This window comes from Mobula birostris, chromosome X, assembly GCF_030028105.1.
Source record: "Mobula birostris isolate sMobBir1 chromosome X, sMobBir1.hap1, whole genome shotgun sequence".
Lineage (NCBI taxonomy): Eukaryota > Metazoa > Chordata > Chondrichthyes > Myliobatiformes > Myliobatidae > Mobula > Mobula birostris.
The window spans coordinates 53,550,983-53,578,119 of NC_092402.1; the positions used below are offsets into that span (position 1 = coordinate 53,550,983).

At 47.3% G+C, this 27,137-nt stretch overlaps 2 protein-coding genes across 2 annotated transcripts in view; both read right to left on the bottom strand.

Annotated features, from left to right (window-relative positions):
• Positions 1–5,940: 5,940 nt before the first annotated feature.
• atf1 (activating transcription factor 1) lies at positions 5,941–25,950 on the bottom strand. Its single transcript, XM_072248606.1, has 7 exons — positions 25,918–25,950; positions 14,207–14,312; positions 9,031–9,131; positions 8,555–8,691; positions 7,164–7,346; positions 6,692–6,851; positions 5,941–6,350 (listed from the first exon to the last, which is right to left on the bottom strand). The coding sequence occupies exons 2-7, from the start codon at positions 14,300–14,302 to the stop codon at positions 6,206–6,208; spliced, it is 822 nt and encodes a 273-aa protein (XP_072104707.1). The 5' UTR covers positions 14,303–14,312; positions 25,918–25,950; the 3' UTR covers positions 5,941–6,205.
• dip2bb (disco-interacting protein 2 homolog Bb) overlaps positions 25,889–27,137 on the bottom strand; it is a 50,427-nt gene continuing 49,178 nt past the window's right edge. Inside the window, 1 exon segment of the mRNA XM_072248970.1 lies at positions 25,889–26,166. Within this exon segment, the coding sequence (XP_072105071.1) occupies positions 25,914–26,166 (253 nt within the window). The 3' untranslated portion in view covers positions 25,889–25,913.

A 27,137-nucleotide genomic window follows, 5' to 3' on the forward strand; every position in this document is an offset into this window, starting at 1 on the left:
AGGTCATCTGAAAATCCAAGTACACAATAGTCACTTACTCACCATTGTCTATCCTGATTGTGCTGCTCCATTTCCACTGTACATTTCTCTGAATACATCTGTTCCCAATTTATGCTCCCAAGTTCCTGCTCAATAGCATAATTCCCCCCACCCCAATTAAATACTTTCATAGAAACATAGAAAATAGGTGCAGGAATAGGCCATTCGGCCCTTTGAGCCTGCACTGCCATTCAGTACGATCATGGCTGATCATCCAACTCAGAACCCTGTACCTGCCTTCTCTCCATACCCCCTGATTCCTTTAGCCACAAGGGCCATATCTAACTCCCTCTTAAATATAGCCAATGAACTGGCCTCAACTGTTTCCTGTGGCAGAGAATTCCACAGATTCACCACTCTCTGTGTGAAGAAGTTTTTCCAAATCTCGGTCCTAAAAGGCTTCCCCTTTATCCTCAAACTGTGACCCCTCGTTCTGGACTTCCCCAACATCGGGAACAATCTTCCTGCATCTAGCCTGTCCAATCCCTTTAGGATTTTATACGTTTCAATAAGATCCCCCCTCGATCTTCTAAATTCCAGAGAGTATAAGCCTAGCCGATCCAGTCTTTCATCATATGAAAGTCCTGCCATCCCAGGAATCAATCTGGTGAACCTTCTTTGTACTCCCTCTATGGCAAGAATGTCTTTCCTCAGATTAGGGGACCAAAACTGCACACAGTACTCCAGGTGTGGTCTCACCAAGGCCTTGTACAACTGCAGTAGTACCTCCCTGCTCCTGTACTCAAATCCTCTTGCTATAAATGCCAGCATACCATTCACCTTTTTCACCACTTGCTGTACCTGCATGCCCACTTTCAATGACTGGTGTACAATGACACCCAGGTCTCGTTGCACCTCCCCTTTTCCTAATCGGCCACCATTCAGATAATAATCTGTTTTCCTGTTCTTGCCACCAAAGTGGATAACCTCACATTTCTCCACATTAAATTGCATCTGCCATGAATTTGCCCACTCACCTAACCTATCCAAGTCACCCTGCATCCTCTTAGCATCCTCCTCACAGCTAACACTGCCGCCCAGCTTCGTGTCATCCGCAAACTTGGAGATGCTGCATTTAATTCCCTCGTCTAAGTCATTAATATATATTGTAAACAACTGGGGTCCCAGCACTGAGCCTTGCGGTACCCCACTAGTCACTGCCTGCCATTCTGAAAAGGTCCCGTTTATTCCCGCTCTTTGCCTCCTGTCTGCCAACCAATTCTCTATCCACATCAATACCATACCCCCAATACCGTGTGCTTTAAGTTTGCACACTAATCTCCTGTGTGGGACCTTGTCAAAAGCCTTTTGAAAATCCAAATATACCACATCCACTGGTTCTCCCCTATCCACACTACTAGTTACATCCTCAAAAAATTCTATGAGATTCGTCAGACATGATTTTCCTTTCACAAATCCATGCTGACTTTGTCCGATGATTTCACCGCTTTCCAAATGTGCTGTTATCACATCTTTGATAACTGACTCGAGCATTTTCCCCACCACTGATGTTAGGCTAGCTGGTCTATAATTCCCCGGTTTCTCTCTCCCTCCTTTTTTAAAAAGCGGGGTTACATTAGCCACCCTCAAATCCTCAGGAACTAGTCCAGAATCTAAAGAGTTTTGAAAAATTATCACTAATGCATCCACTATTTCTTGGGCTACTTCCTTAAGCACTCTGAGATGCAGACCATCTGGCCCGGGGGATTTATCTGCCTTCAATCCCTTCAATTTACCTAACACCACTTCCCTAATAACATGTATTTCTCTCAGTTCCTCCATCTCACTAGACCCTCGGCCCCTACTATTTCCGGAAGATTATTTATGTCCTCCTTAATGAAGACAGAACCAAAGTAGTTATTCAATTGGTCTGCCATGTCCTTGTTCCCCATGATCAATTCACCTGTTTCTGACTGTAAGGGACCTACATTTGTCTTAACCAATCTTTTTCTTTTCACATTATCTATAAAAGCTTTTACAGTCAGTTTTTATGTTCCCTGCCAGCTTTCTCTCATAATCTTTTTTCCTTTTCCTAATTAAGCCCTTTGTCCTCCTCTGCTGGACTCTGAATTTCTCCCAGTCCTCAGGTGTGCCGCTTTTTCTGGCTAATTTGTATGTTTCTTCTTTGGAATTGATACTATCCCTAATTTCCCTTGTCAGCCACGGGTGCACTACCTTCCCTGGTTTATTCTTTTGCCAAACTGGGATGAACAATTGTTGCAGTTCATCCATGTGATCTTTAGATGCTTGGCATTGCATATCCACCGTCAACCTTTTAAGTATCATTTGCCAGTCTATCTTAGCTAATTCATGTCTCATACCTTCAAAGTTACCCTGCTTTAAGTTCAGAACCTTTGTTACTGAATTAACTATATTCTCCATCTTAATGAAGAATTCCACCATATTTTGGTCACTCTTGCCCAAAGGGCCTCGCACAACAAGATTGCTAACTAACCCTTCCTCATTTCTCAATACCCAGTCCAGAATAGCCTGCTCTCTAGTTGGTTCCTCGACATGTTGGTTCAGAAAACTATCCCGCATACATTCCAAGAAATCCTCTTCCTCAGCACCCTTATCAATTTGGTTCACCCAATCTATATGTAGATTGAAGTCACCCATTATAACTGCTGTTCCTTTATTGCACGCATTTCTAATTTCCTGTTTAATGCCATCCCCAACCTCACTACTACTGTTAGGTGGCCTGTACACAACTCCCACCAGCGTTTTCTGACCCTCAGTGTTATGCAGCTCTACCCATATCGATTCCACATCCTCCCAGCTAATGTCCTTCCTTTCTATTGTGTACTATCTGCTACTACATACTATCTGCTATCTACAGTATCAGATACTACAGTATCTCCCTCTCCAAGGCTATGGTGAAAGTCAGGAACTTGTGGTTATCCACTGACAGATCTGATACCTGAACAGGTTCATTGCCTAGTACGAAATCCAGAATGGCCTCTCCTATAGTTGACCTTTATACATATTGAGTCAGGAATCCTCCCTGGACACGCCTAACAAATTCTGCCCCCTCTAAGCCTTTTGCACTAAGGAGGTACCCAATAAATATTAGGGAAGTTGAAGTCACTCATGACAATAACCCTGTTATCTTTGCACCTCAACAAAATCTGCCTCCTGATCTGTTCCTCAGTGTCTCCATTACTATTGGGGGATCTATAGAATACTCCCAATAGAGTGAGTGATTCCTTCCTGCACCTGACTTCCACCCACACTGACTCAGTAGACGATACCTCCAGGATGTCCTCTCTTTCTGTAGCTGTGCTACTGTCCCTGATTAGCAATGCCTCTCCCCCATCTCTTTTACCCCCTTCCCAGTCTAGAACACCAAAACGTGGGCCTCTGTACCTCCCTCTGCAACTGGATCCTTGACTTCCTCATTGGGAAATCACAGTGTGTGCAGATCAGAAAAAATATCTCCTCCTTGCTGACAATCAACACTGGCACACCTCAAGGATATGTGCATAGCCCACTGCTCTACTCTCTCTATACCCATGATTGTGTGGCTAGGCACAACTCAAATATGATCTTTGCCAATGACATAACTATCCACTGTCTAGCCTTCCTTACAGTCTCTCTACACACTGCATCTACCTGTACATCAAATGTATATTGGAAGGCATTGATAGAGTGGATGTGGAAAGGATGTTTATTATAGAGGGGAAGTCTAGGACCAAAGGGCACAGCCTCAGAACAGAGATGAGGAATTTCTTTTGTCGGAGGGTGGTGAATCTATGGAATTCATTGCCACAAATAGCTGTGAAAGCTGTCACTGGGTATATTTAAAGTGGAGGTTGAAAGAATAAGAGGTTCAAAAGTTACAGAAAGAAGGCAGGAGAATGGGGGTTGACAGGGATAATAAATCAACCATGATGGAATAGTGGAGCATACTCAATGGGGAAAAAATGGCTAAATTCTGCTCCTATGTCTTATAGCCCATCCTCTGACCTACGACTCTGGTTCCTATCCTCCTGCCAAACTAATTAAAATCCACTCAACAGCCCGAGTAACTTGCCTACAAGAACATTGGTCCCCCTTGAGTTCAGGTGTAACCTGTCCCTTTTTTTAAACAGGCCATACTTTTCCCAAAAGAAATCCCAATGATCTACAAATCTGAAACTAAAGGTTCATTCAGGATGGAGTAGTAAATTGAATTCGACATTGGCTTTGCAGGAGTGCCAGAGAGTGGTATTTGACTGGAGGACTGTGACTGGTGGTGTGTTGTAGAGATTGGTGCTGGGTACATTGTTGTTTGTCATCTACATTCAGCGGCCACAGTATTACAGACAGGAGTGGAACCCAGTTTCGTCTTCTGCTGCCGTAGCCCATCCACTTCAGGTTCAACGTGTTGTGGGTTCAGAGATGTTCTTCTGTACACCACTGTCGTAGTGTGCGGTTATTTGAGTTGCTGTCACCTTCCTGTCCGCTTGAACCAGTCTGGCCATTCTCCTCTGACCTCTCTCATTGACAAGGTGTTTTTGCCCCAGAGCTGCCGCTCACTTAGTTTTTAGTTTTTTTGCATCATTCTCTGTAAACTCCAGAGACTGTTGCGCGTGAAAATCCCAGACCAGCAGTTTTTGAGATACTCAAGCCACGCTGTCTGGTACCAACAATCAAAGTCACCTAGATCACATTTCTTCCCCATTCTGATGTTTGATCTGAACAACAACTGGACCTCTTGACTGTGTCTGCATGCTTTTATGCATTGAGTTGGTGCCACATGATTGGCTGATTAGATATTTGCATTAACGAGCAGGTGTACAGCTGTACCTCATAAAGTGGCCGCTGAGTGTGTGTCAACAGTCTGGATGATAACGTGGTAAACTGGATCAGCCAATTTGCAGATGACGGTTTGGGACATAGTGGATAGCGAGGAAAGTTATCAAAGCTTACAGCAGGATCTGGACCAGGTGGAAAAATGAGTAAAAAAAAAATGGGAGACAAGTGTGAGGTCTCGCACTTTGGGAGGACAAACCAGGGTAAGACAGTAGAGCACTGAGGAATGTGGTAGAACAGCAGGATATGGGGATATAGATCATTCATTGAAAATGGCATCACAGGTAGACAGGGTCATAGAGACCTTTTGGCACATTGGCCTTCATAAACCAGGACACTATGTATGGGATGTTATGTTGAAGTTGTGTATGATGATGATTAGGGCTAATTTGGAGTATTGTGTGCCATTTTGGTCACCTACTACAGGAAAAATATAAATAAGGGTGCAGAGAAAATTTACAAGGATGTTGGCAGGGCTTAAGGATCTGAGTTACAGGGAAGGGTTGAATAGGCTAGGACTTTATTTCCTAGAGTGTAGCAGAATGACAGGAGATTTGAGAGAGGTATACAAAATTATGAGGGGTATAATTAGGGTAAATGCAAGCAGGCTTTTTCCACCGAGGTTGGGTGAGTCTAGAGCTAGAGGTCATAGGTTAAGGGTGAAAGGTGAAATGTTTAAGGGGAACCTGAGTGGGACCTTCTTCACTCAGAGGGTGGATTGAGCTGCCAGGGAAGGGATGGATGCGGGTAATGTTTAAGAGAAATTTGCTTAGGTACATGGATGAGAGGGTTTTGGAGTGATATGGTCCAGGTGCTGGTAGATCTTTCCAGGCTGGTGTGGAACAGATAAGACAAATGGCCTGTTTCTGTGCCGTACTGCCATATTACTCCTGTACTCAGTGCCTTGGCTGGAGACCAAATTCCTGCTGCACCACCCTCTCTACTTATTGCCACTTTGAGAGCTGTGGATTTGTTCCCCAAGGTCCACCAATAATGCAGTGAAACCAGCAACCCAGGGAAGTGATATGCCTGTGAACAACCAGAGATGATTAAAACATTTAATAAAAAGTACTGCGGGGTGGCCATGAGGGGTGGGTGGGGGGTTGAAACAAAGTCTGCTGAAGGTGACTGATGAAGTTGGTCCAGTGACTGAGGGTCCTTCCCTCTCTCTCCACGGGGCACTCCCTTCCTTACTCCAGAAGAGGTGCTGGTCCAGAGAATCCAGAGCCACAGCCGGATCCCCTGCCTACACCTTAGTTCTTTCAATGCATCTTTAAATCGTAGTTTCTAAAAACAGTGCCCATGCCCTTCCAGTCAGAGAGCCCTATTTGGGGAGGGTTCAGGGTTCAGGGTTCAGGGTTTGACAAAGTGCTTAGGTAGTTTTGTGACCGTAAAACTCCCTCAGGTTCTTCAACTCCTCAATTAGAATCTGGTTCTGGTTCTCAAGCACTGCCACGTGGTTTTCCAAGCACTTCACATATTCCTTCTTCTTCCTGCGGCACTCTCTTGCAGCCTCCCTGAAACCAGAGGCACCAGTCAGACAGAGCTCACACACCTTCCCTGGATCGGAGACACCAACTTCAAAAAGGGGCAGAATATCAGGAGATACAAGGGGTCCCGGAGGGACTTAGGATGTGCCTCTATTGACGGAGGAATCCCAGGGGGATGCAGGGAGTGTGTCAGTAGTTACAGGGGATCATGGAGTGTATGCTGGTGTTTACAGGGGGTCCCAGAGAGTATGTCGGTGTTGACAAGGGACCCTGTTTCCCGCTCCCTGTAGACCCACAAAGGACCTCTTTTCCCATTCCCATTAAACACATAGAGAATGCAGGGTACAGCCATCCCGGAGGCTGCTCACCTGTTTTTCATCAGCCGGATCTCCCGCTTCAGCGTGGCATCGTCAGTCTTGATGGCCTGTGGTTGGAGGGTGACAGTCGAAGTCATCATCACCGACTGTGGCAAGGAGTTGGTGGTTGTGGTGGCCGGGATCTGGTAGGCCTGGACGACCCCCAAGGGAGCTGGCAGATGAGAGAGAATGAGGTGGGGAAGGGAATGGGTCAGGCCTCAGGCCAGGAGTGTAGCTCCACCCTCTGTACCACCCCTCCCACGGCACAGGCAACCACCCTGATGCAACTCACAGAAGGCAGTGAGGTAATCAGGGAAGTGTGCACTCTCACGCACAAAGACACAAGTGCATAGACACACTCACAGACACGTTCTCTCACTCATGCACACTCATTTACACACACACACGAACACTCTCTTGCATGCTCATACTGTCAAATGTGCACGTGTGCACACAAATACCCACAGCTTGAGTAATTACTCACTTTGCACTACAACTTGGTTGCTGGGGACCAGGATCTGCTGCCCATCTGTTGTCTGTGTGTATTGTAAAATGGCAGTCCCTGGCTGCGCAGCACTGGTGTTGGGCACTGCAAGTGCCTGCAGACCATGGACACCTTCATCCCTCATATTGGCCAGCTGGATGGTGCCACTTGGAGTGAGGGTAACTGTGTAGGCAGAGAAGAGAGATCACCACTTCGTACATCTCAGAGTCATCAGACTAATCCTATTGCCTGACTCTCAAATCACAGTATCGCAGCAGACCCCAAACTAATCCCACTGCCCCGCTCTCTCCCCGCAACCCTGTGTCAGTCCCCAACTAATCCCTGTACCCCGCTCTCTCCGTACAACCCTGTGTCAGTCCCCAAACTAATCCCATTGTCCTACTCTCCCACACCCCTGTCAGTCCCCAAACTAATCCCACTGGTCCACTCTCCCCACAGCCCTGTATCAGTCCCCAAACTAATCCCACTGTCCCATGTCAGTCCCCAAACGCATCTCACTGCCCCCTCTCTCAGTACAACCCTGTGTCAGTCCCCAAACTAATCCCTGTACCCTGCTCTCTCCCCACAGCCGTGTCAGTCCAAACTAATCCCACTGCCGCGCTCTCTCCCCACAGTCCCTTGTCAGTCCCGAAACTAATCACATTACCCTGCTCTCTCCCCACAGCCCTGTGTCAGTTCCCAAACTAATCTCACTGTCCCGTGTCAGTCCCCAAACTCATTGCACTGTCCCACACTCTCCACACCTCTGTCTGTCCCAAACTAATCCCACTTCCCTGATCTCTCCGTACAACCCTGTGTCAATCCCCAAACTAATTCAGTGCTTCGCTTCCGCCCCACAGCCCTGGGTCAGTCCCTAAACTAATCCCACTGCCCCGCTCTCTCAGTACCACCCTGTGTCAGTCCCCAAACTAATCACGTTACCCTGCTCTCTCCCCACAGCCCTGTGTCAGTTGCCAAACTAATCTGTCCCGGGTCAGTCCCCAAACTCATCTCAGTGTCCCACGCTCTCCGCACCTCTGTCAGTCCCCAAAGTAATCCCACTGTCCTGCTCTCCCAGACTCGTCAGTCCCCAATCTAATCCCACCAGTCCACTCTCCCCAAACTAATCCCAATGCCCTGCGCTCACCCCACAGCCCTGTGTTAGTTCCCAAGCTGATCCCCCTGTCCCATGTCCAGCCCCAAACTTATCCCCGCTCTGCCCACAGCCCCATGAAGATCTTGTGCCGTGGCCCTGAATCATTACCTGGCCAGTCCCCAACTTCAGTGCAGAGTTCAGTACCCCCGTTCTCTCACCCTGAAACTCCCTGCTGCCAGCAATGGGCCAAGGTTGAGGAGGAGGGCACTCTGCAGTATGGGGCTCCCTCACTTACCGTACGGTCCAGTATTGGTTTGGTAGAAAGGTGGAGGGACCGGCAAGGTGGTGAGGGGAGTGGCTTTGGCCTCCTTGCTCCCTTTGTCATTCTCCGTGGTCGTTGCGTCTTCCGATGACAAATCATCCAGCAACTTCCTTCAGATGGAAGGGGAGCAGGTGAGACAGTTTTGTCTGAGGGTGAGGTGGGTTCCCCAGACACCCCATCACCTCTGATACAGAGACTCCCTCACCCCACCCAGGGACTCCTTCCCTCCCTCCACCTTTCTGCTAACTCGCCACACTCCCTCCCCTCCCTCCAAGAACAGGTAACCCTTTTCCTTCCTCCCCCACCCTGCCCAGAAGACAAGCTCTCCCCTCCAGGCCCAAATGTAGACTTCCCTTCCCCTTCCCTCCCCCACAGGACAGACCCGCACTCCCACCCCTCGGACAGCCTTCCCCTCATCTCTCAGCCGCAATCCCGACCTCCACTTGTACCTGTACGATGAGCAACTGGGGAGTAACTCATGGGACTTCTGCGAAGAGGACACTTCATTCAATGGTTCCTGGAAATACTCACTTTCCGACTGCACCGGCTCCTTTTGGGAGGAAGAAGTGTTGACAGATGCATACGCACACCTGGTGCCCCGAGTCTCCCCAAACTGGCTGCCTCTCCTGAACCCTCCCTGGCTGTGTGCTTCTGTGCTATGGTGTACAGCTGCAGTTGCCTGGTACACGCGCATTGATACTATCATATACAAAAGACATACTGACTTTGGTGATGGTTCAGGGATGGTGATTCCAGGGATGAGGTGGTTAGCTTATGAGGAGAGACTGAATCCCCTGGGAGTACATTCTCTGGAACTCAGAAATATAAAATTACGTGAGGTATAGACTACAGGCAGGTAAATTGCTTCAACTGGTCAGTGAGACTAGAACTAGGGGACATAGTCTTGTAGTCTTGACATACAGGGGAATCGATTTACGATGGAGAAGAGGAGGAACTGCATTTCCCAGAGAATAGTGAATCCCTGGAATTATTTACCTAGGGAAGCCATAGAGGCTACATCAATAGAATGAGAATCAGGTTTAATATCACTGGCATACGTTGTAACATTTGTTGTTTATAATATATTTAAAACACAGTTGGATAGATTTTTGCATAACAAGGGAATTAAGGATTATTTATTTAGTGATACAGCGTGGAGTAGTCACAGTGCCACAGCAACCCCCAAAAGAGCCAATCAACTCTAATGTAACCACAGGACAATTTACAATGACCAATTAACTTACCCAGTCAGTCTTTGGGCTGCTGGAGGAAACCGGAGCACCCAGAGGAAACCCACACGTTTCGTGGGGAGGGCGTAAAAAAACTCCTTACAGGATGATGCTGGAATTGAACTCTGAACTCCGTAGCACACTCTGAGCTCCCACCTCATACCTTCACCATATTAACCAAGTACATGTTGCTGAGAAGCAGTGTATTTGCCCATGGCTTCAAAACACTCTTCAAATGAAAATAGAGAAAAAAAAATCACATCCTCTTCTCCTTACCACCATTGGAAAGGAGGCATAGGAGCCTGAAGGAACACTCAACGCTGATGGAATAGTTTCTTCTCCTTGCCATCAGGTTTCTGAATGGCCCACAAACCCATGAACACTGTTTGATTATTTCATTTTTCTGCCCTATTTACAGTATATTATAATTTATGGTAATCTTAGGTCTTGGCACAGTCTTGCTGCTTAAAACAACAAACTTCACAACATACAAGTTATTGATAATAAAGCCAATTCTGATTGTTTCCATAGTCAGGGAGAGATACAGCTGGGAAACAAACTCTTTGGCCCGCACAGTCAATACCAACCCTCAATGACACATTTACCCTGATCTTATCCCATTGCCTCACATGGCCATCCCACACCCACAAGTTCCTAACCCTCACCCATTTACTGGAGGCTGAATAACCCACTGATTCCAGATAGGATGTGGGAAGAAATCAGAACAGCTGGGGGGAATCCATGGGGTAACTTATGGATTTACAGTATTAAGTTCAAGAGTTGGGACATTAAGTTGCAGTTGCAGGAGTCATTGGTGAGGCTGCACTGGGAGTACTGTGTACAATTTTCATCACCATGTTATAGAAAAGACGTGGTTAAACTGGAAAGATAAACAAGGATGTTGCCTAAATGTGGACTAGAGGGTCTGACTTATTTGGAAAGATTGGCCAGGCTATGTCTTTACTGGAGAATGAGGGAGCAACCTAATAGAAGTGTTTAAAATTATGAGAGGCATGGATATAATGAACATTATCAATCTTTTTGCCAAGGTAGGGGAGTCCAAAACTAGAGGCAAAGGATAAGGCTTGGAGGGACATTGACCAATCATGAGAAATTGGAACTAGCTCGGTGGGCACCATGGCCAGCATGGGCTGAAGGGCCTGTCTCCACACTGTATTGCTCTGATATCCCCTGCCGCAGTACCCTACAGCTTTGTAACAGTTCACTTACGTGCTATCAGAAAGACAAAATGTTATTTCTATCCCTGTCTAGTAATGCTGGTGCTAATGTACTTTTAAATCAACTTAATAATCTACAGATTTCACGATTGCCTGAAGGACTTGGCGGACTGAGTAGGTATGGCACTTTTAAGCGGACGAAAATTCATCACCATGGCTGGAAAAGAGGGTGAGGGGGGAAGATTCCTAACCAGGCTGAAATGCAGGATCACAGCAGATGGCATCTCACTGGCTCTTCACTCAACCCTGGAACATCTGGACAGCAAACATGCATACATCAGGATGCTCTCCATTGACTACAGCTCGGCATTCAGTACTATCAACCCTTCAAAACTAATCAATACACTCCAAGACCTTGGTTACAATACCTCTTTGTGCAACTGGATCCTCGATTTCCTCACTTGCAGACCCCAGTCAGTTCGGATTGGCAAGAACATCTCCACAATCTCCATCAGCACAGATGCACCACAAGGACCTGTGCTCAGCCCCCTGCTCTACTTGCTTGACACTTATGACTGTGGGGCTAACCCTCCAATGCCATATTTAATTTTGTTGACAACACCACTGGTGTTGGCCGAATCAAAGGTGGCGACAAATCAGCATATAGGAAAGAGAGATTGAAAATCTGGCTGAGTGGTGCCATAACAACAACCTCTCACTCAATATCAGCAAGACCAAGGAGCTGATTATTTACTTCAGGAGGAGAAACTAGAGGTCCATGAGCCAGTCCTCATCAGAGGATTAGAGGAGGAGAGGGTTAGCAACTTGAAATTCCTCTGTGTTATTATTTTGGAGGACCTGTCTTAGACCCAGCACTTAGGTGCAATTACAAAGAAAGCACGGCATTGCCTCTACTTCTTTCAGAGTTTGCAGAGATGCAGCATAACATCTAAAACTTTGACAAACTTCTATAGATGTGTGGTGGAGAATATACTGACTGGCTACATGGTATGGAAATACCAATGCTCTTAAACAAAAAATCCTACAAAAAGTAGTGGATATGGCCCAGTCCATTGCAGGTAAAGCCCTCCCCAACATTGAGAACATCTATGTGAAACACTGTTGCAGGAAAGCAGCATCCAACATCAGGGACACCCTTCACCCTGGTCATCCTCTCTTCTCACTGCAGCAGTCGAGAAAGCGGCACAGGAGCCTCAGGATTTGCATCACCAGATTTAGGAACAGTTGCTGCCCTTTGGCTATCTGTGAATCTCTTAAATGTCCCTAATGTATCTGCCTCCACCACCATGCCTAGAAGCTCATTCCACCACCTCTGCCATTCCCGCTATACATCCAGACATCCCACCTCTCCCAGAAGTTCCGGGAGTCTCCCGCATATAAATAGTGACTCCCTGATGCCCGCAAATTATATACAATATCACGGAAATCAATTTGTTTGAGAGCGAGTGAGCGACAGAAAGCAAGAGAGAGCACGAGAGCGACCACGAGAGAGCGCGCACGTGAGAGAGCACCAGAGAGAAAGTGCGCGAGAGAGCGCGAGAGCACCATGGCAGTGTTCAAAAAAAAACGTACGTCAGCCCAGACTACCCTAAGGTGTAGCCCTGCCTAATAGGGGTCAAAAATAATGACAGTGTTGCTCGCTGCACTGTTTGCAACAGTGACTTATCTATTGCCCATGGTGGGTTAAGACTGTAAAAGACATGTTGAGGTGAGTTTAACAGGTGTCATTCGTTCATTAGCATAGCTAATGTTATTTAAACTAGCTGGCTAGCTGCTAAGGAGCTACTCTATTGCAGACATCCCACCTCTCCCGGAAGTCTCCCGCAAATTGATGGTGCTACCTCCCTGAAATGAGTTTTTGCAGGGTGGGATGTCTGTACATCCATCCGCTAGACATCCTTCAATCACCTCAAAATTGTGCCCCCTTGTATTAGCCATTTCCGCCCTGGGAAAAAAATCTCCGTCCATTTTATCTATGCAAATTATCATCTTATACACCTCTATCAATTCATCTCTCATCCTCCTTCGCTCAAGGAGAAAAGTCCTAGCTCGCTCAATCTTTTCTCATAAGACATGCTCTCTAGTCCAGGCAGCATCCTGGTAAATCTCCTCTGCGCCCTCTCAAAAGCTTCCACATGAAGACAATACTCCAAGTGTGGTCTAACCAGGGTTTTATAGAGTTGCAGCATTACCTCACAGCTCTCGAACTCAATTCCCCAGCTAATGAAGCCCAACACATCCTGTTAACTTGAACGGCAAATTTGGGGGATTTATAGATGTAGATACCCAGCGGATTCCCTTGTACCTCCACACTATTAAGACTCCTGCCATTAACCATGTACTCTGCCTGCAAGTTCCGCATCTACCTTGAAGTCTTACAGTAAGGAAACAGGCCGTTCGACCCACTGAGTCCATGCTGACCCTCTTGATCCTATCCTGCAGCACTCGCTTTACACCCTCTGCTATCCTGATGATCCAGGGGCTGATTCCTGTACTTCCTCAATACTGAGAGAGTCTCTGCCCCAAACCACCCCCTCCAAATCTCAGCTCCCTCTTGGAGAAAACATTCTCCCTCAGACCGTCTCTCAAACCCACATCTCCAGGTTGCAGACCAGAACAGCCCACACTCATTCATCCAGGAAGAGGTTCTTCCCCTTCACCAACAAATTCCTGAATAGTCCATGAACTCTACTTTGTTATTCTTCTTTTGCAGTATTTATTTATTGTAACTTTTTAAAAATATATTGTTGCCACAAAACAACAAATTTCACAACATGTCTGTGATATCGATTCTGATTCTGATGTCTCAAAGTGCAATCAGCTCTGTTGTCTCGAGGCTCAAAGGGGCTAGGTCCAATACTCACCTCCGACAACTCTGTGGGTCCTCCCCAACACCACTCTGTTTCTCCAAGACATGCAGGTCAGATTGGGGGCTGCCGCCACACCTCAGCAAAGGCCAGCCAGAAAGGGGATGGGAGTCGGAGCGCAAGTGAGACGCAAGAAGTGAATGGAGTGAATGTGGTGCGGCGAGATGAGGGACAGGTGGGTGGTTTAGTTGGGATCATGGAGTGGGTCGTGCTAGGCTTGGGAATGCCTCGAGTTGACGGGAGATGAGAGATGTGAGGGAGGAAGGTGCAAGGGAGAGAGGTGCAGTGGGAAGCGGGAGTTCGGAGTAAGGGTGAGGACTGGTAGTGTACCTTCTGGGTTGGCTCTATGTCCTGCTGCTGGATGGTGGTGGGGTTGGATGTCCCCGTCTCCACACTGCTAGGTCCATCGCGCTGCACCTCCTCCATCACTAGCTACCTGCAATGGGATGGAGAGGGGTAGGGGAGAGGAGGAGTGACATCACATTAGCTGGACACACAGAGGTTGGCTGGTGCACTCACTGCTCCCTCCCCTCCACCTACTCCCTTCACCACACGCAGGCCCCGCTAGTGTGGCACAAGCCACTGGACCCCGCCCTCTGAACCCTGTCTCCAGCCACTCCCTGTCCTCCCAGTGCACGTCCCCCAACTCTGCACTCTAGCATCCATCAAGGCACTGACACTTTGGTCCAGACCCCTGCTCCCTCTATGGGATCCTGACCACAGGGGGAGGGGGAGTGACCATGACTGTGGGATGAAACTCCTGCCCCTGGTTCTGGGGAAGGGGGGGGAACACGCCTGCAGTGGAGAAAAAGTCCCAGCCAGCTGTAGGCAGCTTTGTGCAGAGTTGCTGGCTGTGGAAGTAAGGCTAGATGGCTGCCCCCGGGTGCTAAGAGTGTGGATATCTGCATTCCCCTTCCTTGGCTGCTAGCCCAGGGGAGGCCACACCTCTGCAGGCCGAGCAGGAAACCTAGACCTAGAACAAGTCAAGCAGCTGCTCAGAGTGATTATCAGTAAACCAATTGTTTGGAATCAAATGAACTTGCCTGGTGTCTCAGGGTGGGTGTGCCTACACCAGCACCACTCCAGCCCCTGGCATTTCTTCTCTGCTACCTGTCCCACACCCTTCCAGCAGTACTCTAGCCTCACCATTCCCAACAAAATTCTCAGGCACACTACCATAAAATTTTGCAAAGTTCTGTAGGCGGAAGAGGTAAAGGGCTGAAGAAGAAATCTGACAGGAGAGGAGAGTGGATCATAGAATAACCTGCTGCTCCTCTAGCAATTTGTGTATTGTTACAGATTTCCAGCATTTGTAGAAACTCTTGTGTGAGGATCCTGGAAACCACTTTTATATTGTCTCCAAAGCCACCACTCCACTCATGTAATGGGGGGACCAGAACTGCCATTTCTCTGCTCACATCTACAATGATCCACAAGGTTTTTACGCAGAGAGTGGTGAGTGCATGGAATGGTGGTGGAGGTGGATACGATAGGGTCTTTTAAGAGACTTTTGGATAGGTATATGGAGCTTAGAAAAATAGAGGGCTATGCGTAGCCTAGTAATATCTAAGGTAGGGACATGTTCGGCACAACTTTGTGGGCCAAAGGGCCTGTATTGTGCTGTAGGTTTTCTATGTTTCTTAACTTGTTGAAGTAGTGAAATCGTACCAGTGTAGTATCTGCACCAGTGGCAGAATTATCAAGGCAGAGAAGGGGATGGACTGGTGGCTCAGAAAAATGGGAACAGCATGGACATTGTGGAGCAAACAGCCTGTTTCTGTAAAAAAATGAGGGGCGTGGTGGGGCTGAGGCAGGAGGTGTTGGCCACAGCTAAACTGAGTGGTATACACACATCTGAGATCCAAACCTGCTTCTGGCCCACATCCACCACATTTACCTCTCCACTGTCTACAGGTCAGAAGTGTGTGGGGGGGGGGGGGGAGAGAGGATTTTCAGGTGTGAAGAAAGGTGCCTTGGTTTCGGAAGAGTGCAAGGTGCTCAGACTGGTGCTAAGCTTGCGAGAATAAGATCGAAGGATTTAAATTAAGGGTCAGGGATCAGAAAAGAGTCAGAGATCAGAAGGGGAGCATATACATGGATCAGGTTAGGGATGGTGGGGTGGTGCTTGTTGGGCTTGTCAGATGGGAGTTGGGCTGAAGGCAAGGATGCCAGATGTTAAGTGTCAGGAAGGGTAAGAGGATGGGAGGATCATATAGGGCATGGAGGGAGCTGGAAGGCAGGTCAGAGGTCAGGGAAGAAGGGGGTTGGATCAAAGGTTGAGGAAGGGGTGAATGAGAGGTCAGGGAGAGAGGGGTGAGGGATTGGGGCAGTCAATCTTAGGCCAAAAGGTAGAAGGGAGCAAATAAAACGGTGGGGAGTGGGTTGAGGGTCAGAAGGGAGACCTTTGGCAGGTGGGAAGAGGGGGAGAGAATATTCAGTCTATCTTTCACCCACCTTGGAAAACCTCACCAATAACTCCTGCTCTCCACCTAAGCTCCTCGCTCACGACAAATCCCCTAGTTTTTCCTCCCACTCAAACCCTAATTCTTAGCTCCCTTCAAACTGCTCTCACCCTCGCCGCCCTTTACCTGCCGCACAGTGCTACGGTGAGTAAATCAAGGCGGACCAGACGAAACTGCAGCAGCGCGAGACGGTAATTCAAAAATTAGAACTCCAACCGTCGCCAACGTCTGCGTTAGTCCCCAGCAATCGAACCCTAGCCCTCTCCTCACGCGCCACCGTCCTCCCCACGTGACCTCCGATCCCCAAACCGAGACGGATAAGTGTGGGAAGTTATAGCTGACAATGCTCAGTATAGATGTGCTCAATGATGGGAAGGGCTTTACCCATCACAGACTGGGTCATATCCACTACTTTCTGTAGGATTTTCCATTCAAGCGCATTGGCATTCCCATACCAGGCTATGATGCAGCCAGTCAATATACTCTCCAATACACATGTACAGCAGTTTGTCAAAGTTTTAGATGTCATGCCGGATTTTTGCAAACTCCAAAAGAAGTAAAGATGCTGTCGTACTTTCTTTGCATGGCATTAGAGCTGTACTTAGCTACACAGTCATAAATGTAAAGCAAGACCTATTGCTTTGGTGGGCAAATTTTGACTGTCGAAGTGGGCATAGAAGGCATTGGGCTCATTTGGATGCGAAGCCCTGCTGTCTCCTCTGTCACTTGATTTAACTTTATGAGAGGTGATGGTATTTAAGCCCTGCCACAACTGTCAAGCATCCTTCGTTGATTCAAGTTTAGTCTGGAATTGCCACTTCGCCCATGAGATGGCTTTCCAGAGGTCGTAACTGGATCTCTTGTAACTTTCTCGGTCGACAGACCTGAATGCCATTGATCTGGCTCTCAGCAGCTTGTGGACCTCATGGTTCATCCAGGGTTTCTGATTGAGGAAGAGTCTGAATGATTTGTGGGGACACACTCGTCTACAGCTGTTTTAATAAAGTCCATTACCACCATGGTGTATTCATTCACATCCACACTCGAGTCCTTAAACACGGCCCAGTCAACTGACTCGAAGCACTCCCTTAGCCGCTCCTCTATCTCCTGCGACCATCTCTTTATGGTCCTGCTCTCTGGAGCTTAGTTCTTTTGCCTCTTCTGAATTAGCTGTTCAGTCCATTTCTGTAAACTGAGAAGCCTTTGGGCCCGATCGCTGTATCTGCCATGGTGTGAGAAAGCCGTGTTTTATTCAAACATAGAATTCAACAGTCTCTCATTTCTCTCTGATACAGCAATCTTGCCCTCAGGTCCTCAATTTTGTTCCCCAGTGACTGCATATTTGTAAGCAAGATGCTGCATAGAGGGGTCCTCATCCTCTGCATTTTAGCCCCTCCTCCCCCCCCCCCATTTCTGGCCATGGTGATGAATTTTCGTCCGCTTAAAAGTTCATAGTCATAGTCATACTTTATTGATCCCAGGGGGAAATTGGTCGAGGGTTTGCATACCTACTCAGTCTGCCAAGTCCTTCAGGCAATCGTGAAATCTGTAGATTATTAAGTTGATTTAAAAATACATTGCTCAGAGGGAAATTACATGCTGCAGATTGAAGTGAGTAATTTGAAAGAGGTATATTTAAAATATTTAGATCTATTGTCTGCAGCCCATATTGAATGATAGTGGCTTTGGTAAGTAATAAAAGTACAAAGTAAATTTATTATCTAAGTACATAAGCATCGCTGTATACAACCTGAGATTCATTTTCTTGCGGGCATTCACAGGAAATCCAATAACCAATCAAAGAAAGACCACACCAACAGGGCAGACAACCAGTGTGCAAAAAGCAACAAACACTGGCAATACAAAAAGAAAGGAAAAATAAATAATAAATAAATAAGCAATAAATAAAGAGAACATGAGCTGAAGAGTCTTTGAAAGTGAGATCACAGGTTGTGGGAACATTTCAGTGATGGGGCAATCCCCTCTGGTTCCAGATCCTGATGGTTGAGGGGTAATAATTGCTCCTGAACCTGGTGGTGTGACTCCTGAGGCTCCTGTACCTTCTCCCTGATGGCGGCTGTGAGAAGAGAGCATGTGCTTCATGCTGATGTGCTCAGTGGTAGGGAGGGCTTTACCTGTGTTGGACTGAGCCATATACACTACTTTTTGTAGGATTTTCCATTCAAGGGCATTGACGTTCCCCATACCAGGCTGTGATGCAGCCAGTCAATGTACTCTCCACCACACACCTACAGAGGTTTGTCAGAGTTTTAGATATCATGCCAGATCTTCACAAACTCCTAAGGAAATGGAGATGCTGCATGCTTTCTTCGTAATTGCACTTAAGTGCTGGGCCCAGAACAGATCCTCTGAAAATAACATCAATTAATTTAAAGTTACTGATCCTCTCCGCCTCTAATCCTCTGATGAGGACTGGCTCATGGACCTCTAGTTTCTCCTCCTGAAGTAAATAATCAGCTCCTTGGTCTTGCTGATATTGAGCAAGAGGTTGTTGTTATGGCACCACTCAGCCAGATTTTCAATCTCTCTTTCCTATATGCTGATTTGTCGCCACCTTTGATTCGGCCAACACCAGTGGTGTTGTCAACAAAATTGAATATGGCATTGGAGCTGTGGTTAGTCACACAGTCATAAGTGTAAAGTGAGTAGAGCAGGGGGCTAAGTACAGTCTTGTGGTGCACCTGTGCTGATGGAGATGTTGCCAGTCCAAACTGACTGGGGTCTGCAAGTGAAGAAATCCAGGATCTGATTGCACAAGATGTTATTGAGGCCAAGATCTTGAAGCTTACTGATTAGTTTTGAGGAGATGATGGTGTTGAATGCTGAGCTGTAGTCGATAAAGAACATCTGGTGTGTGCACCTTTGGGTTGAGAACTCTAGTCTCACCCAGCCTGAGGGGGTAAAACATGCATACGTTCACCCTATTCACCTTAAATTGTATATCTCTTATCAAATCTCCCCTCACTCTGCAACGCTCCAGGGAATAAAGTGCTAATCTATTCAACCTCTCCCTTTTACTCAGGTCCTCAAGTGCCGGCAACATCCTTGTAAATTTTCTCTGCACTCTTTCAAGCTTATTCATATCTTTCCTGCAGGTAAGTGACCAGAACTGCACACAATACTCCAAATTTGGCCTCACTGAAATATTATACAACTTCAACATAAGATTCCAATTCCTGTAATCAGTACTTTGATTTATGGAGTGTGCCAAAAACTCTCTTTACAACCCTATCTACCTTTGACACCACTTTCAAGGAATTACAGATCTATATTCACAGATCCCCCTGTTCTACCACACTTCTCAGTGCCCTACCGTTCACTGTGCAAATTCTACTCTGGTTTGCCCTCCCACAGTCTAACACCTCACAATTGTCTGCATTAAATTCCATCTGCCATTTTTCAGCTTATATTTCCAGCTAGTCCAGTTCCCTCTGCATGCCATGATAGCCTTCTTTGCCATCCACTACACTCATCCACAAATTTGCTGATCCAGTATCATCCAGATCATTGACATAGATGTCCAACAACGGACCCAGCACTGATCTCTGCGGCATACAACCAGTCACAGGTCTCCAGTCAGAGAGACAACCATCTATTACCACTCTCCGGCTTCTCTCACAAAGCTATTGTTGAATCCCAATTACTGATTCACCTTGAATGCCAAGCGACTGAATCTTCCTGATCAGCCTCCCATGTGGGAATTAAAGTAAATTTCATTATCAAAGTACATAAATGTCACTATATACAAAACCTGAGATCTGTTTTCTTGTGGGCATACTAAATGAATCTATAGAATAATATCTATAATAGAATCAATGAAAGGCCACCCAACTAAGGCATTCAACCAGAGTGCAAAAGACAACAAACTGTGCAAACACAAAAAGAAACAATAATAAGCAATACAAAAATAAGCAATAAATATCAAAAACATGAGATGAAGAGTCCTTGAAAGTGAGTCCATAAGTTGTGAGAACATTTCAGTGATGGGACAAGTGAAGTTATCCCCTTTGGTTCAAGATGTCCCCTTTTATCCCCTGATGGTTGAGAGGTAATAACTGTTCCTGAACCTGGTGGTGTGAGTCCTGCTTTTCTGCGACAGCATTTCATGTAGTTGTGCTCAGTAGTGGGGAGGGCTTTACCCATAATGGACTGGGCTGTATACACCACTTTTTGTAGGGTTTTCATTCAAGGGCATTGGTGTTTCCATATTAGGCTGCAATGCAGTCAGTGAATATACTCTCCACCACACATCTATAGAAGTTTGCCAAAATTTTAAATGTTATGCTGCATCTCTGCAAACTCCTAAAGAATTAGAGGTACTGCTACACTTTCTTCATTATTGCATCATTTCATGCTATACCCAGGAAAAGTCCTCCAAAATAATAACACAGAGGAATTTCAAGTTGCTAACCCTCTCCTCCTCTAATCCTCTGATGAGGACTGGCTCATGGACCTCTAGTTTCTCCTCCTGAAGTAAATAATCAGCTCCTTGGTCTTGCTGATATTGAGTGAGAGGTTGTTGTTATGGCACCACTCAGCCAGATTTTCAATCTCTCTTTCCTATATGCTGATTTGTCGCCACCTTTGATTCGGCCAACACCAGTGGTGTTGTCAACAAAATTGAATATGGCATTGGAGCTGTGCTTAACCTCGCAGTCATAAACGTAAAGTGAGTAGAGCAGGGGGCTAAGTACAGTCTTGTGGTGCACCTGTGCTGATGGAGATCGTGAAGAAGATGTTGTTGCCAATCCAAGCTGACTGGGGTCTGCAAGTGAAGAAACCAAGGATTCAATTGCTCAAGAAGGCATTGAGGTCAAGGTCTTGAAGCTTAGTGATTAGTTTTGAGGGGACGATGGTGTTGAATGCAGAGTTGTGGTGGATAAAGACCATCCTGATGTATGCATCTTTGCTATCCAGATGTTCCAGGGTTGAGTGAGGAGCCAATGAGATGGCATCTGCTGTGGACCTGTTGCTCCGGTAGGCAAATTGGAGTAGATCCAAGTCGCTTCTCAGACAGGAGTTGATATGTTTCATCACCACCCTCTCAAAACACTTCATCACTGTGGATGTAGGTGCTACTGGGCCATAGGAATTGAGGCAGGTCACCAAGTTCCTCTTGGGCACCAGTACAAATGAAGTCTGCTTGAAGCAGGTGGGTACCTCAGTCTGCTGAAGCGAGAGGTTAAAGATATCGGTGAAGACACCAGCCAGTTGATCGGAACAGCTCTTCAGTACCTTGACAGGTAACCCATCTGTGCCGGATGCTTTTCGTGGGTTAACCCTCCTGAATGATACTCTCACATCAGCCTCAGAGACTGAAATCACAGAATCATCAGGGGATGTGGGAGCGTGTGATGTTCCTCCATGTTTTGACAATCAAAGCGAGTATAAAAGGCATCAAGCTCATCTGGAAGCAAAGCCCTGCTGTCTCCTATGTCACTTGATTTCAATTGAAATCACTTTGTATTCTCTGGAGTGCCCCTATAGAATCTCCATGGACCAAATTAAATATAGTTTAGTCAAGGGAAAAGTTGTAGATGTGAAACATTTAAAAGGGTTTCACGGTGAAGAGCACACAGCTTTAATTAAATTTGATGGAAAAAAAGGTGCTGGTTAGGGTTAATTTAGGTTATATGAATTTTATGTTTCGAGTGCACCCTTTGAGATGTTTCCAGTGCCAGAAGTTTGACCATGTAGCTGCTGTGAAGGGGTAAAAAGCAGTGTTGTAGATGTACTGGAGAACATGATTATGGCAATTGTGGAGAAGGGATTAGGCCAAAACATAGCAACTGTGGAGAGGAACTTAGCTCTGCTTATGCAGGGTGTCCTGTATATAAGAAAGCTGTGGAAGTGCAGCATATTCAGGTGGAAATGTGAATTTCATGTGCAGAGGCTCTTCAGAAAGGACAGAAGACAATGTCAATGAGATCTATTAATATCCAGAATACAGATAGATTAACGTCAGTATGTAAAGTGTACTCTATAAGTTATTAATGGTGTTTTACAAGGGGGAGTAAATATTCAGACTTCAAAGAAGGGGTGTTCATGTTTTTTTTTCCCAAGTTTCCTCTTTTTTTTTAACAATAGAATGCCAGATGTTTGTTAGCTAATGGTCAGGGGATTTTAGTGCTCATAGTGAGGTTGTAGTGAATCAAATGTGAAAGGATGGTGGAAGATGATTTTTTGGAAGAATAGGTGGCAGTAATGCACCTTAAGTTGGTCTGCCAACTGCCAGTAAACATTACCAGAAGAATAACCCTTGACTCCCGCCCCCGCCATTGGTTGGTTAGGGTGGGATCCTGAACACTCGTTGGCAGAGCTGGACAGAGAGTAAGACTTTCATTAAGATGAGGAGCCCTAACACTTATTGGTGGTACAGAGCGGAAGGGAGAGGTGTACAGGGAAGGGGGGGGGTGGTAGGAATTGGGGGGGGGGGGACAAGGAAGTTAATACCATGCTATGGGAAGGTTGCGCTCATCACCAGTGCTCACTCCCACCCCTCCCAACCCCTACACCCCACACTCATCAGTCCCTCACCCAAGCCCTCCCTCCCGACACAGAACAGGCAGCGGGAAAAATAAACACCTTTCTCTTTAATCTCCAGCCATCTTGATATAAAACAGACAGTAAAATGTACAGAGGTAGGTTGGGTGGGAGTAGGGTCACCCCCACACCTTCCAGGAGAGGGCACACACCACCGAAAGCCCTCACTGGCTCTGTGGTCAGTCACTGGGAACTACCTCCCTGTTCTCCCTTTCCCCTATCCTCCCCAACCTCCTCTGGTTCCCTGTCACTTCACCTCCCCCCTCCCTCCTGTCAGTGAGGGGCTGTTAGGTAATTGCTGGATTTACACTCCTCCCTGCTGAAACTCAGGGAACCTATATCCCACAATCCAGGGCACAGAGGAATTCCTAGGAGGGGCCAAACTTAAAGATGGAGTTAAACCCAGAAAAGTGGCAAGTGATTAATTTTGGAAGGTCAAATTTGAAGGCAGAATACAGGGTTAGTGACAAGATTCCTAGCAGTGTAGAGGAACAGAGGAATCTTGGGGTCTACATCAATAGATCCAGCACAAGTTGATAGGGTTGTTAAGAAGGTGTATGGTGCATTGGTCTTTACTAGTCAGGGACTGAGTTCAAGAGCTGCAAAGTAATGTTGCAGCTCTGTAAAACTCTTGATTGGACCACACTTGGAATATTGTGCTCAGTTCTGGTCACTGATGTGGTAGCTTTAGAGAAGATGCGCAGGGCTGTCTGGATTAGAAAGCATGTCTTATGAGGATAGGTTGAGTGAGCTAGGCCTTTTCCCTTTGGAGTGAAGGAGGGTGAGAGGTGACTTGATGGAGAAGATGGAGTGGGCAGCCAGCACCTTTATCCCAGGGTGGCAATGGCTAAAACAAGAGAGCACCATTTTAATGTGTTTGGAGGAAAATTCAGGGGGAATTCAGAGGTTAACTTTTTTTTTAAAAAACCCTTGTGAGTGGTGGGTGCCTGGAACACACTCTAGAGGTAGTAGTAGAGGCAGATACATTAAGGACATTGAAGAGACCAATGAATGAAAGTAATATGGACAGCTATGTAGGAGGGAAGAGTTAGACAGACCTGTGTTGTTTTCTCTGGAGTGGAGGAGGCTGAAGGGAGACCTGATAGAGGTTTATAAGATTATGAGAGGCATAGATAGACCAGACAGTCTTTTACTATCTAATCCATGGAACTTGTTGGGGGATGTGGGAGAGGGCTGGCAGAGTTGACACTTGAACATATACATGGATGGGACAGACATTGAGCCTGGCAAATAAATGTTTGGTGAACTATTTTCTGGGCTATTAGGGATATTAAACATAGTGGTGGACAGTGTGGTGAAGAAGACGTTTGGCATGCTGGCCTTCAGTCAGGGCACTGACTACAGGGGTTGAGATGTCATGTTCCAGCTACACAAGACGTTGTTGTGACCTCACCTGGAGTACTGTGTACAGTTCTGGTCTCGCAACGATAGGGTGGATGGGATTGAGCAGGAGAGGGTGCAGAAGAAGTTCACAAAGGATTGGAGCTATAAGGAGAGGTTGAAACTGTTTTCCTTGGATTGCAGGAGCTGGCGTTTATAAAACCACGAGGGGCTCAGTTAACATGGGTGCTCACAAGGTTGGTGAGTCTAATAGTTCTAAAGGTGAGAGTGGAGATCTGAGAGAAAGGTTTTCCACACCGAGGCTGGTGAGTAGGTGGAATGAGCTCCTGGAGGAGGTGGTGGAGGAGGGGACAATTCCAATGTTAGGGCAGGTACTTGGATGGGACAGGTGTAGAGGGTTACAGTGATAATGGGATCAAGGAAGATAGATATCAAGGTCAGCATGGACCAAATGGGGTAAGGGACCTAGTTGAGTACGGTGAAGACCCATGGTTGGACATGGGAGGTGCCAGGAGAGGTGTGGAGGATATTTACTGGGGTGCAGAGACAGGAAAAAAGGCAGATGCTGGAATCCAAAGCCTCATGCACAGACAGACATCAAGCATCAGGTGCCCAGCATGAAGAACACCCACAGATTTCTCTGATGTGGTACGCCCTGTGACATGCACAAGTCTTTGCGTGTAGACTCCCTGCAGGACTGCTTTCTACTGGATGCTTGGGGAAGGAGGGCTGGATCAGACTGTACAGAAGGAATGCAGGCAGGGTGGATCACATACGGGACAAGTTGATGAACATTAAATTATGAATAAATTACATATATCATTGTGTATATTTACACAAGGTGGGGGGCAAGGGAGTGCAGGAGGGATAAAGAGGTCGACCACACAAACCTCCATCCGCTCTGAAGCGAATGCACCAGGGTCACAGCTCATGTTTAGTTGTCAGAAGGAGGAGCAAAGAGGGAAGGTAGGAAGGAGGATGTGGATAATGGAGGGAGGGAACGAGCAGGAGGGAGGGAGGAGGTAAGAGAGGGAGAGGAGAGGTTAGATGGAGGGAATTAGGGAAGAGAGGGGGAGTGAAGGGGGAGGATGGGAGAGAAGGAGGAGGGGTAGAGAAGGGGATGGTGGGAGAGAAGGGGGAGGGGAAATGGCAGGGAGGGGAGGGGAAATGACAGGGGAGGAGGAGAAAGGGAATGAGGGGGAGGGAGAAGGTAGGAGAGGAAAGGGGGAGGGAGAAGGTAGGAGAGGAAAGGGGAAGAGGGATGGGGGGGTGATCCCAACTGATGCAGAGAGAATGAGAACTGTCCTGGGTTGTGGTGATGGTGGGGGGAACAAGAGAGTGCAGGAAATGGGTTGGAGATCCCTTGGGGCTGGACTTTGTCTCAAAACTCTAAAGTCCATCACTGATTGACCAGACCTGCACCCGACACACAAACACACAACACCCACTGGGACTCTTTTCCCTACCCACCCAACAACAGGCACCCTTTTAACTAGCCAACAGATGGGGCACCCATCACCATCCAACAATGGCAGCATTCTCCCTCCCCCCATCCACCAACGGGCACCCTCATCTTCCCCCATTCACCGCAAACGAGCAGCACCTTCCCCGCCCCCGTGCCCTGACCACCCCCTTCCCTCCCGCTGGGACTACATGTTGTAGGCGACGTAGATGGGGTCGAGTTGGTCAGCCAGGAAACTGTCCCTCAGGTGCATGCGCTGCTTCTCGCCACGCGAGTTGATGGGCACAACCCCGGGGTCGACAACCACCACCACGCCCACGATCAGCGAGTGCTGTTCCAGGACCACTCCAGTCACCAGCGACACGAGGTCCAGAGCCTCCTGCTCCGAGCTGGTCAGCTCTGCTACCACCACCAACAGGTTGGTCCAGGTGAACACCGCACTGGGTGGGGGGAGATGGAGAGAGGGGAGAGATGGAGGGGGGGGAGATGGGGGAGGGGATGGAGGGGGGGAGATGGAGGGAGGGAGATGGAGGGAGGGGCGGAGTTGGAGAGAGAGGGGGGAGATGGAGAGAGGGGGAGATGGAAAGAGAGGGGGAGATAGAAAGAGAGAGGGGGAGATAGAAAGAGAGAGGGGACAGAGTGGGTGGGAGGAGGGAGAGAGAGAGGGTGTAGGGGGAGAGAGAGGGGTGAAGGCGAGAGAGGTGGTGGGGTGAGAGGGTGCGGGGAGAGAGGGTAAAGAGGGGGTGAGAGTGGAGGGGGGGTGGAAAAGACAAAAAGAGACACGAAGAGGGGAAGGGAGAAGAGGAGAGAGTTAATAAAGTTCACTCAATATCCCTGCAAGCCCCTCCCCACCACGTACCTCTCCAAGTGCTTCTTAAATGACACTACCATATCTGCCCCAACTACTTCCTCTGGGTGCTTGTTTCACTTGTGCATGAAAAAGTTGCCCCTCAGGTTCCTTTTAATTTTTTCTCCTTTCACCCTAAACCTATAGCCCCTAGTTTTATACTCTCCTACCCTGGGAGAAAATTGTAATTATCCACTTTATCTACACGTCTCATAATTTTAAACACTTCTATGAATTCACCCTCATTATCCTGCATTCCAAGGAGTAAACACCTTGCCTGGCCAATCTTTCAGAGTGTTGGTGTGAGCTGCAGCATGGAAGAGAAATTTGGATAAATACATGAATGAGCAGGGTATGGAGAGGTTTGGTCCAAGTGCAGGTCAATGAGACTAGGCAGACTGATAGTTTATCACCGACTGGATGGGCTGAACGGCCTGTTTCTGTTCTGTAGAGTTCTATGACTCCATGAAGAGTAAAGACCAAGCCTGAACAACGTCCCCCTGTAACTCAGACCCTCCAGTCCAAGCCACATCCTTGTGACTCTCCTCTCACTCTTTCCAGTTT